Source organism: Vidua chalybeata, chromosome 6 (genome assembly GCF_026979565.1).
Source record: "Vidua chalybeata isolate OUT-0048 chromosome 6, bVidCha1 merged haplotype, whole genome shotgun sequence".
NCBI classification, from domain to species: Eukaryota; Metazoa; Chordata; class Aves; order Passeriformes; family Viduidae; genus Vidua; species Vidua chalybeata.
The window spans coordinates 31,568,091-31,583,730 of NC_071535.1; the positions used below are offsets into that span (position 1 = coordinate 31,568,091).

A 15,640-nucleotide genomic window follows, 5' to 3' on the forward strand; every position below is an offset into this window, starting at 1 on the left:
CCAGATTTCTCTTGCATGCACAGGAAATGATGGTCATTATTTAGCTTGTTCAATTTGTGGCTTATGTTTTAACATGCAATTTTAAAGACATGTAGACAAAATTCTTAGTTTCCCCATATTTCTCAATGCCTTTAAGTGCCATATACATCTAGGTATTCTTTAATTGCTCTGAAAATAATAGAGTAGGGCCATTCAAATGAAAGGTGTTTTAATGAGAGTGTATATTAATATACTGAAGCAAATTTTATTACATTAGTTTCTAATAATTCATAATCTGAGAGTGTTTCCTTTATCAAGTAGATTAACATTGTTCTAGTGTTGGGTTTTTTATATAAAATATGTGTGTGCAGACACAAATAATTCAATATTTCAACACTACTGAACAATTATCTAATGTCAGAAATTATCATTTTTCAGGGAAGACTAGGAGGCATCCGTAACATACTCCATTAGAAATGGCTGAATAAGTAATTTTAAAAAATTAAACCTGCTTAAATATTCTGATTCCTGAATACTTTTATCCTAGGTCGGGTACCCAGAGCTGTAGCATCTGTCAATCAGCATTTATTAGCATCTGATGATGTGGTTAGCTGCTGCTTGGATTTAGGTGTACCCAGCATTTCATTCCGCATTAATGGACAGCCTGTACAGGGAATGTTTGAAAACTTCAGTACAGAAGGGTTTTTCTTCCCTGTCGTAAGCTTGTCAGCAGGTGTAAAGTAAGTACAACTTAATTTTAGTTGTTTCCGTTGCTGTCTTATCACACAAAATATTGTCCAAATTCTAATATAATTTATTTGGTTTTGTTGCTTCAGTTCTGCCCAAATAGCAGCTGGAAGGAAGGCAGGGAAGTAATGATTTGCTCAGTGATGATTTCACTTAAAAGTGACATGTAAGCTGTAAACTATTTGATCAAGTCACAACGTCTGGAGAGTATCATTTTATGGGTATTTCGTGACCTAGGGGAAATTAATTTTGTTTCATTCCAATTATCAGTGAAAAAAGCATGTTAGAAATGCAGCACCATATTTGGCACTAATTAAGGTTCTCACTGGCTTTCTCAGCAGGGAGTAAAAAAACCTAAATCATCATGAAAACTGATACTGTGTTCACAGTGGGAAACAGAACTGATGAGAAGCAGTTTTGGACTCTCTTTACTAATGTTGCCCATTTCTTACCACTTCTATAGCTAAAATACTGAGATGCAAACTTACTGTATACAATTTGTATGCTTGTCTATGTTCAATGAATTCAGAAAATCTCCTGAAGAATCAAACAGAATAAAGGAGGGCTGGGAAAGGTTTAGTAAATCAATTTCATTTATTCCCCAGGAGTGACCCTAGTATGCAGCTGCATTAATGCAAAGCTTTTCAAAATGTTCACTAATTTTTACTGTAAAAAAATGTGTCAAAACGGTTGTAATTATTTTCTTTTTTTTTCATTCTTTTTTGATGTTGCTTTTATATTTTATAAGAACATTTTCCTTTGTAGTTTATAGTAACATTATAGCCGATGTTCATAGCAGATGTATGTGGTCATTTTTGTCTATTACTACCAGAGAAAATACTTTTACATGGGAATCCTGAATTCATGAGTGAAGGAGGGTGTTCTGGGGTCTTTAATCTTTTAAAAAATGTAAATAAAATATGTTGATCAATTCTAATATTCCTATAGGCTTCTGTCACCCCATCGCAACAAATACAGGGACTAATTCCTAGAGATAACAGGCTTTTTTTTTTCTTTTTTCTTTTTTTCTGTGTTTGTTTAACTCTAGAGTTTGCCCACTTGATAACCAAAGTATGAAGCTGGATAGTTTTTGTCTTTGTTGTTTTTCCTGGTGTACTCTTAAATTTATATGACAAATCTATATTTGAGGAGAAAAAGAACATTTTAGGGGTTTGCAAGGAATCTTAGTTGTCCTTCTGGAACTTATTCCCAGTTGTAATATTCAGTATAATATTTTTTGCTTTCTTAATGTATTATGGTTTTAGTGAGTTTTTTTTGGTTTTTTTTTTCTTCCATATGCCAAACTGTCTGCATGTGTTCACTGAGAAGTAACTAAAACTTTCAAGTTATATATCAGTAGTCCCAATAGTATATTTAGAGTAACAGTCCAATTTAATTTAGATTTGTGTTTCCAAATCCCTTAAATCCATTTAAAAGCTCACAACTTACAACCATTTGATTTTAAGAGAGAACTATTTTAAATATGCCACTACATTAAATAATTAGTTTTTCTTTGGCCAAAACAAATTTTCAAAAGATAGTGTGTAGATGATGGTTTTACTGACAGTATCTGCTAATATGAATGCTTGGTAAACCTTTGGTGCTTACCAAAACATGAAGCACACATGCATTTTTGTAAATGGTAGTAAAACAAATGCTTAGGCTTCTACACTATTTATTCATAATGATAGCATAGGCTGACTATTTAAGAGTCTAATTGCTTTGTTGAAAATTGCACAGAGTTCGTTTCTTGTTGGGTGGACGTCATGGAGAGTTTAAATTTCTGCCTCCTGCTGGCTATGCTCCCTGTTACGAAGCATTGCTTCCAAAAGAGAAGATGAAATTGGAGCCAGTCAAAGAATATAAAAGAGATTTTGAAGGAGTGAGGGATTTGTTGGGTACAACACAGTTTCTCTCACAAGCTTCTTTTATCCCTTGTCCAATAGACACCAGTCAGGTATGTGACGTTTGCAATAATGGGATCTATAACTTATGTCTGTTCAAAACTTAAATTCACAACGTAGAATCATCCCTCAATCTTCCATTGCTTGCTGTGATGTACTAACTACACTAAGTCTTGGGTATACAAGATGTGGTAACTAGAACCTCTTCTTACTTCTGGAATTGTTATGCTCTTTCCTTAGATTGCTCTTCCTTTTCATCTTGAAAAGATCAGGGACAAACTAGCTGAAAATATCCATGAGCTATGGGGAATGAATAAAATAGAACTGGGCTGGACATATGGCAAGGTATGTTTTGAATGACCAGTCTATGTAAAGTCACCTGTATTAGGTCAATTCTCCCAGCCCAACCTTGACTTGGAATTTGAATAGGGTATGCAATGGTGGTCTATGCATTACCAACAGCAGGTGACCATGTAAGCTGGAGAGACAGTAGTATTAACTTTTTGGTGACTTTTCAAACATTCAAATTCCCCAAATTTGTTTGTTTTGTTTATTCCATTAATTATGAAGGGTTATTTATAGTGTGCATTATAAGTGAATCATAGGAAAAGGAGATTTATATAGATATGAGTAGCTGTCATTGAACAAAGATAAATGGTATTGCTTATATTGACTTCATTACTGCAAAGAATTTACTGGGTTTTTACTGTGATACTTGATTTCATCAGGAAAGTAGTCTTTTCCATTATTTTGCAGTTATAAATATTCTTTTATTCTTTTATAAATATTTGCAGATAAAATATTCTTTTGCAGATACGGGATGATAATAAAAGGCATCATCCTTGTCTTGTGGAATTCTCAAAACTGCCTGAGACAGAGAAGAATTACAATCTACAAATGTCAACTGAAACCCTCAAGTGAGATTTAAATAGAAAAGAAAATTAAGTTTTATTTTTATTCAAGTTTTATTAAATTTTTTTTTATTCAAGTGCATCATACTGTTGAAAGATATAAAAACCTTTCAAATATCTCCTTCAAAGATATTCTCCTAACTTTATTAGAAGTCCCAGGAACCCAATCAGACTGATACAGAAAAACGTTCTCTCTACAGTGAGACAAAGAAAAAAAATACCACCAAATACTGTTGGTCTTAATGAAGTGGTCGAAATCTCAAGCCAGATATTTGTGCCTTTTTAGTCTTTGAAGGTCTTATTCATTACTTCTGATAAATTAAAATATTTGGGTTTTTAAATACCATTCTTTTAGATTATTTCCATGTTTTTAAATATAATTTCTTCTACATATTTATACAATGCATGAAAACTATAATGTTGTATTTCACTAATGCCATTTTTGTGCCAGAACCCTTTTGGCCCTTGGATGTCATATTGTTCATGCTCATCCAGCAGCTGAGGAAGATCTTAAAAAAGTGAAGCTTCCTAAAAAGTATGTACCTTATGGTAACGGTTATATATTATAATATTTATTATAAATATAACATATTTTAAGTTCATTTAAAGTATACTGGATATGAACCCCATACATGATAAGGTCTTACAGATCTTTACTTGACTGTGATGACGTTGGAATGCAGGTACTGCTGTGCTACATCACCTCCTGACGCTGTTGAGAGGCAGAAACAGTCACATACAGGCAATTGTAGCAGCGTTACATCACCCTAGAAAAAAGACTCCAAAGTTAAATGCAACATTGTAGTGCTTTTTGGCCTCATAATAAAGAACAATCTATTCATATGATGGTAAATCTATTTACTTGAAAGAGAGTTTGCCATGTTACCACAGGAGACAGAAACAGCAATTTGGACACGTGCCCTTTCACATCAGTTTATCAACCCACCATATGCCTTTTTTTCCTGAAAGAAATTTATCCATGAGAAACAAAGTCAGTTGTTTAAAGTGCGCATAAAATACATAGTTTTATGATATGAGAGATGGTAATCTTGATCCAGTTGATGGCCTTAATTAAAAAAAATTAAAATAAAGCTTTTCTCAAGGTTCATACTGCAGACAGTTTATCATAACACTGGTTTGCTATTATTCTTTTGTTAAAATACCTATTGCCCATATGAAACATCTTAATTAATGGAAACTACCTGACTTGAGCAAAAGAGAATCTGAATATGTCTAAAAGGGCAGGTTATCCTTATACAATATGGAAGGGTTGGAGAAGATAATGGCTACTGCTGAAAAATTCTAAACTTTTTATTCAGTGAAAAAGCATTAAGAACAATAGTTAAATTTTTTTCTTCTGTTGGAAAAAATGGTAATGCAGTCCTTACAGAATAGTTAATTAAAATACCATACTTAATGATACATGCAGAGTTTGATAAGAAGTCATCATACATATCTTTAAAATAGAAATTACTTGAAATGTTTAAATGACAAATATATGTATAAAATAGTCATTCAATAAAAATTTTGTTGCTTTATAGCAATTGTTTAGGTATGTAAATATGGATCTGAGTCACATTTAATTAGCTATTGTGCAAGTAGATGGAAAATGAGATGGTCTAGATGGCTAGATAGCTAGAATCCCATTTATATCCTAGTCAATGACCAAATACAATGGAAGATTTTTGCAAAGAAACGAGGAGAGTAGGAAATTTAAAAAGTGGAGAGAGACAGTGATTTCCACCCTGTGACTGTCTCACAGAAAAATTTAAATACCATAACGGGGATATCTTGACTCCCTGTTTTTCTTTGTTGACTTACAGTTACATGATGTCAAATGGATATAAACCTGCCCCTCTTGATCTTTCTGAAGTGAAATTGTTACCTTCTCAAGAATTTCTAGTTGACAAACTAGCAGAAAATGCTCATAATGTCTGGGCAAAAGACAGAATAAAGCAAGGATGGACCTATGGCATTCAACAGGTAGGATCTTCTTTACATGCATTTGGAAGAAGTAAAGAATGTGAGATTTTTTTAATTCCAGAACATCATTTGGGAGGGAATGTTAGTTAAGATGACAAATACTGACTGTCCTGTAATAACTGGAAAAGCCAGATGGGGTTGGGAGCAGGAAAAGCCTTACATATAAAAGTCTGGATTGTCAGACCTGTATGGTTGCAGCTGCTGGATGTATGAGAATATATTTCCATCCTTCTCTTTCATTCTTGTATTTAGGTTTTCAGTGTTATTAACAGATAATTAATTGAGCTTGCATTCATAGAACTCTTCTTCATTAATGCTGCTTCTCTTCTGTAATCGTTACATGATGCCAAAGTGCACTGTCTCATTATTCAAAGTCTTTGTGATGTCTAAACAGACTTTTCTTCTTGTTGTTTTTTATTATCCCTTTTAGGATCTTAAGAACAAACGTAATCCTCGTCTAGTGCCATACGCATTATTAGATGAACGTACTAAAAAATCAAACAGAGACAGCCTCCGTGAAGCTGTCAGAACATTTGCAGGCTATGGCTATAGTATTGAGCCACCTGACCAAGAGATAGGTACGTATTTTCAATAAGAATCATGGCCTTTTTTTAGTGACATTTATAGTTTCATTTTAATATTAAAAGAGGGTTTTTTCCTCTGTTTATTTTTGCAGCTGACCAAACAGCGGAAAAAGTCAGCATTGACAAGATACGATTTTTCAGAGTAGAACAATCCTATGCAGTGAAGTCTGGGAAGTGGTACTTTGAGTTTGAAGCTGTGACAGGTGGAGATATGCGTGTTGGCTGGGCCAGGCCAGGCTGTCGACCAGACATAGAGTTGGGAGCTGATGACCAAGCATTTGTATTTGAAGGAAGCAAAGTCAGTACTCCTTTACCTCTTTTGACCTACAAACAGGCTAATCAGAGAACTACAGCACAGGTTTCCTCTGTGTACTCCACATCAACTACCGGAATGTTTTTGATTCCTATAAAGATATCCCTGAGCTCTGTTTCACACTGGATAGTACCTCCATTTTGATTCTTGTCATGAGATTATGCTAACAAAGAAGTCTTGGTTTATATGTATTTTCCTAGGCTATACCCAACTAAGTACAGAAGTCTGTCATAATTATAAACAAGATACAGCATTCACTTCCATTTTTTATAAGTGGTATTTTACAAAAATCACAAAAAGGTTCTTCATTAACTGAGAGAACCACAGTCTGTTTTCCTTTTTTTGTTTTTTCTGCTTTCTGTGTGTCCTTTCTTCCCAAGCTTGACTCCTAAAGGTCCAGAAGGCTAACAATGACCCTGTGTGTAAGAAGTTGTATCCAGTGAACAGTAGTTATCAGATTCCTAATTGCTGAAGTTAGGGCGCCTTAGTCTCTCTATGTCCCTGTTATCTCTAAGGCAAAAGTCATGATCAGTACTGTTTGCAAATTACTTTAAGATCCTGGAAAATAAAATATCTGGGTTTCTTTATTTGTTTTGTATTTAATTTTTAATTTTAGCACTGTATTTATTTCCTTGGTTTAACATTTAGGGCCAGTGTTGGCATCAAGGCAGTGGATTCTTTGGACGAAGCTGGCAACCAGGAGACGTGGTTGGTTGTATGATAAACTTGGATGACAAGTCAATCATCTTTACTCTGAATGGAGAGTTGCTTATAACCAGTAAAGGTTCAGAACTTGCATTTGCTGACTTTGGAATAGAAAATGGTAACTTCCCCTTTATAGTCACATGGTTATTAGAAGACAAAATAATACAACAAACAAAAAGTAGCCTGTCATGACTCATTGAGCTGAGAAATCATATTTCACTGATATGAGCCTTCAGACTGTGCTATACATTAACTTCATAAAAATTTGTTTTGAGAGCGCTTGTGTGGCACAAACTGAATTTCTTTTCTCCTTTAACCACATTAATGGGGTTTCAGCAGTCAGAATGGATAAATTTTCTCACTGTTACTAGGCTTTCTCTCAGGACTTCAGTGCTAAGAAGAAGTGGTAATAATAAGCATCCTGAAAAATTTCCAAAACCTGTAAATGTAGCCTCTGATAATCTCACTGGAGCATAAATATACGATGTTCATGTCTGTGAAGCACAAAATGAGTACAGTGCGGTGAGAGTCTGCATCAAAAGATCTTTGCAACATAATTTGCATCTATTTTTTTTCTCTGTCCTATTCATAACTTATCAAAATAACCCATTTTCCTGGGATATTTTTCCTCTTCTGTTTTTTGCCTTTCATTTTTCAAAAAGTAGTATCTACACGACTGTAGTAAAAGAGTTGGGGAATATTTTCAAACTGGTTTGCTTTTTGTTTTCATTGACTTTTTCTTTGTATCTCCTCCAACCAGTAATAGCTTCATACCTGTTAGTAATTACCAGAAAACTTTGCAGTTGCTCACTGCTCTTCTTTGATCTTACCATTGAGAGAATTTTTATAAAGGTAGAGAACGAGGGACTGCCTTAACAAAGCTATCCTGAAGTCTCAGTTTAGGAAAGAAAATCTCTCCTTTAGAGGTTGAACTGTTGGCTTTTCCCTAATCTTGCTCCAAATTCTGTTTCTTGGGGAAATGGTGAAAGAAGTCAACAGCCCTTCATCCCTGTATAAAGGTATATGGAGGTCAAAAAGTTGAGTCATAAAAAATACTAGCATCGAAGGAGTGTGTATTTGTCCATTGTGAATGATGGAGGAAAAAAAATGTACCAACTAATGATAAAGTAAATTTTAAATGAATGTATTGAGATACTTGAACCTCATCTCAAAGTCCTTTTGAAAATTTGGTGCCTTCAGAAACCATACTTAACTTTTGTTAATAACTTTGATCTCGCCAAGGTTGGCTTCTAGCGACCAGCTTGTTGTATAAAGCCATGTTTATTTGTCTAAAAACGAGAAATATAACAAATTAAATGGGATACTGCCTAAGTTCTCAGTGGTTTTGGTAGCAATTATATTGAACTTAGACATTAGTATTTAAGGTGGCTTTAAATCCTTGCTTCTGTCATCACTTCATGTGCATTACTTGTAGGAGCTGAAGTTTAGTTCACATTAGATGGATTGAAAATAAAGAATGTCTGGTTTTAAACAAAATAGTTTTAAACTAAGCTATTACGTTTTATTATTTTTTTTTCTTTAGGTTTTGTTCCAATTTGTGCATTGGGCCTATCTCAGATTGGTCGCATGAACCTTGGAATGGATGCCAGTACATTCAAGTATTATACGATGTGTGGCCTCCAAGAAGGTTTTGAACCTTTTGCTGTTAACATGAACCGAGACGTTGCTATGTGGTTTAGTAAACGCTTACCAACATTTGTCAATGTGCCAAAAACTCATCCTCACATTAAGGTAACATTACATGTCAGGGAGACACCTGTTCAATGATTGTTTGTTTAGCAAGCTGAGACATTAAACCCTTACTAATACTTACTGTCATCAGATAGTTAGTCAAATAACTCTATTAAGTAACTCTTAGATAATTCCAGATGATATTGTCTATCTTCTTTTTCATTTATAGTAGTATGGATTTCTATATATATACCTATCTGGTTTATTATATGATTTACTAATTTATGTTGGAGTTAGCTACTGGAAACATGTTAGTTATGGGGTTTTTTTAATATTCTATCTTACTTGTTCTTTCACTTTTTAAACTTTCTCTACTATAATTTTTTCTTAAACACCTGAAAATTGTTCATCTGAAGTCTGAGGACATTTAAGTGTATCTGTGGTGTCACAGATTCTTTCATTACAATGCACCAGTGATCGGAATTCCAAAACTCCCTAACTAATCAATCCTAGAGCAGAATAATATATTCTGTCTTTCTATAAATTTTTCCATATTAATATATTCAAAAATGATAAATTTGAGTTCCTGAGGGGATTTTTTACTTTAATCTCTCTAGGCCATTTTCTTTAATATTGGTGTAGCCAATTATTCTCTAGGGCTTGTCTGAATATTTCCTTCTTAAGCAAAATAAATTTCACTGAATTCCAACTAAATGATCTCAGCATTTTTTCATTTTATCTGGATTATTTCATCACTATTCCTGTCTTTAGAAGTTTTTAAAATATTCCTTTCACTGTGTTTGAAAATGCACTTTTTCAGCACAAGGGAAGTAATATCATACTCAAAGACCATAATGACCCTCTGAACCATTCTAATTCATATTTCTTCTCATTGTGGTGGAAAATTACTGATTCTCGTGATGCAATTTTTCAATGACTTGTGTATTCTAAGTGAATTAGTTCAATAAATGATGTATATATTTTTTTAACTCCTTAAAGGAACATATTGAAAATATTTACTGTCGTCAGGATATACTAAATCTGTGGCTTCCCTTGCTCTTCAGGTTAAATTCAGTGTCAGAGAACAAAGCTGCATAGTTTTGAAGATAATTACGAAAAATTTAAGTTTGCTCTTTCAATTTTCTCATCCTCTAGTTGCTTAATGGAAGTTTTCAGCATCTTTTGGATAGAATTATTTTAAAATATTTCTGTTATTTTTAGATATGGAGAATTGATGGGACCATTGAGAGTCCACCTCGATTAAAAGTTACTCACAAAACATTTGGCACACAGAACAGCAATTCAGACATGATATATTGTCGTTTGAGTATGCCTGTTGAGTTCCACTCATCATTCAACTTCGGCATGGGTGTGGAAAATGCCTCATCTGATGTTTTCCAAAAACGGTTAGACTTGGGCTTGGTTATCCTATTTCATGCTTTCAGTGTAAATGTGTTTATATTATGTGTTTTATATTATTCTTTATTATTTTATACTCAAAATTTCTATACGCTAAGCACAGATTACCATAAAATGCATGTTACTCAGATTTTTTTATTCTTGATGGTTTTATAAGCCACTTTTACTGCAGAATGCTGTGTCCAGCAAGAGAGAACCTTTTCTAAATAGGTGCATCACAAGGCCTATAGATCTTTGCCTAAGCAGCTCCTTTTTTTTTCTGAATTGTTATGATTTACAAAAGCTAGGCTGGAAAACCAGCTCAGAACCTTTTGCCCTTTGGATTATTGCTCATCAACATCATTGCTTAGTACCTCATTGTTACTGGAAAAGTGCCTAATTCATTAAAAGAAAGAAGATTGTGGGTCAGGTTTTTAAAGATACCAGGTATTAATGGGTCCTGCACCTTTCAGAGTTACCTCTATCTTTATTTAATTGCTGTAAATCTGCCTCTTCTCCCACTCTCTACCTTAACTACAATCAATTATTTTACTTCCATGTTTGTATCCTGTACAGTCTTTGCTAATGCATACTCAGTACCAGGCAAAGCTGGTTAGCTAGTTAGCTAACTTGCAGTAGTTAGCTTCTAAGTATACTTAGCCTAATAATTACTAATTTTTTAGTACTTTTTAAAAAATTATTTACTGATTTTCCTTTATCTTTAGAAAGCACAGCCAAGAAATTGCTCCTCCTTCTACTACGGTAAGTAAATATGTTGAGATGCTTAGTTCTTCTAATGTTTTGAAGTAGATTTATTTGTGGCAGCATGTTCATTAGAAATTGATCAGTTGAAAGAAGTCTTTTAAATAATTTTCTATGATATAACATATTTATAAATAATGATGTCCAGAGTTGCATGACTTGTAACTTGTGTAAACATAAGCCTCACCAACTTAAAACACTAGTCTGCTTTGTAATTTAAGAGTATTTTAAATTACTTATTAAAAGAATGTGAATTACAATTATTAAAGTTTGATATATAGGAGAGGGTTTTTTTTTAAATCACTATTTGATTATTCCTTGATAAAATATTTAGATTTCTATTACTAATATGCTCTTTTCCTCCTTTCAGTATTTTTACTCACTACGGATATTTGCTGGCCAAGACCCATCCTCTGTCTGGGTTGGCTGGGTAACACCAGACTATCATTTTTACAGTGAGAATTTTGACCTAAATAAAAATTGTACAGTGACAGTTACTTTAGGTGATGAGAGAGGCAGAGTTCATGAAAGGTACAGAATTATTTCTAGCTTGTTGAAGTTTTTATTTTAATACTGTTGTTTAAAAGTCAGATGTTCATAAGCTTGATGATATTTTAAGTATTAATTTAAACTAATAAGAAAATTGATTATGGAGTATGAGTTTTCTGTGGTCATTTATATATATGAATGTGTTTTACATAGACATGGTAAAGTGAATTTATCATTAATGTTCTGTTACAAAGAAAATTTCTTTTGGAATGAATTTTAAATGAAATTCATTTTAAATTTTCATTTAATATCTGTATTTACTCCCTGTGGATGAGGCAGTTTATTTTACTGTAACTTACAAGTGCATACAGAAGCCTATGAAATTTTTTTTCATAGCTATAAAATAGAAAAAAAAAATGAATTTAGTCTGATCCCTTACCGACAATGGTGTTGATGCATTATAAAAATAAAAGGTTTGTTAATGAGCAAACAAACTAATAGCATAACAAGCATCTTTGAGGAAAAATGCATCTCCACCAAGTTCAGTGTGGCTTGTGCTTTGTTCTTGTTGCTCTTTCAGTGTGAAGCGCAGCAACTGCTACATGGTTTGGGGAGGAGATGTAATTGCTAATTCCCAGAGATCAGGTCGCAGTAATGTTGATATAGAAATTGGATGCTTTGTTGACCTGGCTACTGGAATGGTGTCATTCACAGCCAATGGAAGAGAGCTTGGCACTTGTTATCAGGTATTATCAAATTTTCAGGAAGCTATCTAGTAAGATTCTTGTTCTGATGCTACTTCTCTTTTCCAGAAATCTAATTGCACACCATTTGTGTGATAACATGTTTTCCTATATCATTCTAGTTTATCCTTCTTTTTCTCACTTGTAAGGCTATGTTTTTTGAGTTGTTTCAATATGTTCAGATAAATATTTTTTGGCATCTCAGTTTGTGTGGTTCAGAATCTTTATTAATAAAGTTAATTCTTTAAATTATTTTTTCAACAGAATCTGTTATACAATAAAGGGGAAATAAATATTTAAACTAGCAGAAGGTCAAAATTAAACTTTAGATATTTTTTTTTTATGAACTAAGAAGAAAAATTTTGTTCATTATTACCAGGGTCTGTGTCTTCTGCAGATAGCTGTGATTTGGTGACGTTGTGATTTGATAAGTTTCAAAACCTAAACTTCAAATATGCATTAATGCAGAAAGCCAAAGTAAGTGGGGTGGACCCTAAATGCTATTAATACCCTCAAAACATGGTGTCATTTTACAAATGGATCAGTGGCTGACAGGAGTTTTCAGCACCAGATTATTGAGATTTCCTCTCAGTAAGATCAGTTGTCTGTAGTAAAACGCTCACTGTGGAAGAGGTTGTCCAGTGTTAGAAACAATTCATTGCTTTCTTCTATGTCAGCCCCTCAAATATGTAATACAGACAAAACTGAAATGTTATTTAACTAAATTTAATGGAACTTCTATACTGCCTCCATTGAAGATGAATGTGGCAGGGTGTGGGAGTCGGTGTTGCACATAGCCTGTAAATGGGGATGGAAGGTTATCTAGTAATTGTGATTTTGGAATATTTTGTAATAGTGGTCAATAACTTCAGTGCCACACTGGGAGAATATTGAATATCAACACACTGGCAAAAGAAAATGGTGATTAAAGTGCTTTGTTGTTTTTCTAACCAGATATAAATCAATACAAAAGCTTCTGAGCAAACCCATGAAACTTTGGTGTGTTTCTTTGCAGGGGTGTTTGTGGGTTTTTTTTCACAGTCAGCCTTTAGCTCTTCTTGTCTTGCTAGGAGATGTATGAAAAGACAGATGTGGAAGATGCATGTTATTGAATTTAGTGCAAATAACACTTTCAGGTTTTTCCTTATATGATTTGCAATTAATATAACCATGTTCTCTGTACTAAATGTAAAACTATCTCAGAAAATAACATTATTTCTCCTCTGTTTCTTCTCTTTTTCTTGGAAAAATACCTGAAGTTCTTTTAGGAAATACTTTTTCAATAAACCTGTTACACCTGGTCTGCTGAAAAATGAGAATATCCAGCATTTTCTATAGATATAAAATAGTATAACCCAACAAAATTGTTAGAAATAAGGATAAAATATTTTTTAATTTTAGCATACTTTGAATAATTTAATTATTTTCTATTTTTTTCTGAAAGTAATGAAAGTATTATTATGTAGTTTTCATTTCCATGTCTTGAATATTTTTACAATAAAGTAAGACCTTTAAAATATTTTAATAAATCAAATCTCTCCCTCCAACTGCTACAAATAATTTATATTTTCTGGTCTAGGTAATTATACTAGTCTTAAAACAATTTGCATGTACTTCTTAATTTTCTTAACTGAAATAGAAGGAAAATATTTGTATGTTGTTTTCATTTTAAAGGGCCTATAGGTCAACATATTTAAGAGAGAAAAATATTTTTTCTGTAGTTTTTGATCTAACTGTTGAATGCCATGGTGATATTCAGAAAAAAACCCAATACACCAAGTAGAACAGAAAGCCTTTTTTTCTGAATTTGGGGCTGTAGTTTTTTGAACTTGCCAAAAACTTTGGAATATTAATATCTACCCTTATATTATTTTATCTATGCCCATAATCATAGTTTTGAGAAAACAGTTTTTGATAGATCGTTGTCCTCAAAGTTAGGAGTTGCACTCCTTCACAGCACAAATATTGTAGTTGTGCTTATTGTTTACATCTGTACATTATACACAAAATGCACCATGATGTTGTTAATATATTTAACTGAACTTCTGAAACTTTGATTAATTGTGGAGATGTATTTTTTTCAGCCAACCTGGAGTACTGAATTTTTAAAAATAATATACTATTCTATAATTATATTTTTAATTCTTTATTTGATGGCAGTGGTTCCTCCTATTGGTGTTGAGAGCACGTAAGGCTACAAAACACCAGTCTCAAAAAATCAGGTGGTCCTATAAGGATAACTGCAAATACTTTACTATATTATAGTTCACTATAATACTATATATATATATATCACTATAGCACACTATTCAACACTTTATTTAGTAAAGTGTATAAATTATTTGATAATGATGTGTAAGGTATACAGTATTTATTTATATCATATTCAGGGAGATGATTTTTTTCCATTTTTAATTTTAAAAAAATATACATCTCATTTCACTTCTAGGTTGAACCAAACACAAAGCTTTTTCCAGCAACTTTTTTACAGCCTACAAGCACTAACTTGATTCAGTTTGAACTTGGTAAATTAAAGGTAGGAAGTATTTTTGTATTTTATAGAAAAACAACCTTTATGTAAATGTGCTCTTTTAAATCTGTTTATTTCTATGCAAATTCCTGCTCAGTTAATTTGTTTAATAAGGTTGAATCAAAGGCATGACTTTTAATTTGACTTCTACGTTTACTTCTGTAAATGCTATTATATGCAGTTAATTGATTATCTGCAATCGTCAAAATAAATTAATATTGTTTGAGGATAAAACTGTTATTGTTGGGGGATTTTAATGGATTCTGGTTTTTGCAATAGCTTCTACCTTTCTATGATTTCCTTGTTATTTAAAAGTTATCCTTCCTTTTGGTGTCATGGGTTTATTCATAATTACATGTTTCAAAGATAATTGATACATGTATTTGTTTCAGAATACCATGCCTTTATCAGCAGCAATTTTTAAAAGTGAAGAAAGAAATCCTATTCCTCAGTGTCCCCCTCGCCTGGATGTACAAACAATTACACCTGTTTTATGGAGCCGGATGCCAAACAGCTTCCTCAGAGTAGAAACTGAGCGCGTCAGTGAACGTCATGGCTGGGTTGTACAGTGCTTGGAACCTCTGCAGATGATGGCACTTCATATCCCAGAAGAAAACAGGTACGTTGATAATGAGATACAATTATTTGATGTGGACAAAATACACTGAAAAAATATGTCAGCATATTGATTAAACCTGCTTTGCTGAATATTTACCCTATAGCTGTTGAGAATTTCTGATTTTACCTGATGTCATATCAGATATTATTGTACTAATGAAACTTAAGTAAATACAAGAGACTGAACTTTAATACCATGTACCAAGTTTTGCATGCATAACAGAAAGCATGACTATTCAACTTTATTTAAATTGAAATAGAGTCTCTTAAATCTGTAGGTCT

The 15,640-nt window shown here is 33.0% G+C and overlaps 1 protein-coding gene across 1 annotated transcript in view; it reads left to right on the forward strand.

Moving 5' to 3' along the window:
• The window catches only part of RYR3 (ryanodine receptor 3), a 197,248-nt gene that overhangs the window by 82,655 nt on the left and 98,953 nt on the right, over window positions 1-15,640 (forward strand). The window contains exons 19-34 of the mRNA XM_053945141.1: window positions 527-719; window positions 2,467-2,683; window positions 2,871-2,975; window positions 3,444-3,547; window positions 3,993-4,076; window positions 5,365-5,524; window positions 5,955-6,102; window positions 6,201-6,406; window positions 7,070-7,244; window positions 8,670-8,878; window positions 10,040-10,224; window positions 10,942-10,978; window positions 11,349-11,509; window positions 12,048-12,213; window positions 14,660-14,746; window positions 15,133-15,359. Of these exons, the coding sequence (XP_053801116.1) occupies window positions 527-719; window positions 2,467-2,683; window positions 2,871-2,975; window positions 3,444-3,547; window positions 3,993-4,076; window positions 5,365-5,524; window positions 5,955-6,102; window positions 6,201-6,406; window positions 7,070-7,244; window positions 8,670-8,878; window positions 10,040-10,224; window positions 10,942-10,978; window positions 11,349-11,509; window positions 12,048-12,213; window positions 14,660-14,746; window positions 15,133-15,359 (2,464 nt within the window). The remainder of the gene's footprint in view (window positions 1-526; window positions 720-2,466; window positions 2,684-2,870; window positions 2,976-3,443; window positions 3,548-3,992; window positions 4,077-5,364; window positions 5,525-5,954; window positions 6,103-6,200; window positions 6,407-7,069; window positions 7,245-8,669; window positions 8,879-10,039; window positions 10,225-10,941; window positions 10,979-11,348; window positions 11,510-12,047; window positions 12,214-14,659; window positions 14,747-15,132; window positions 15,360-15,640) is intronic.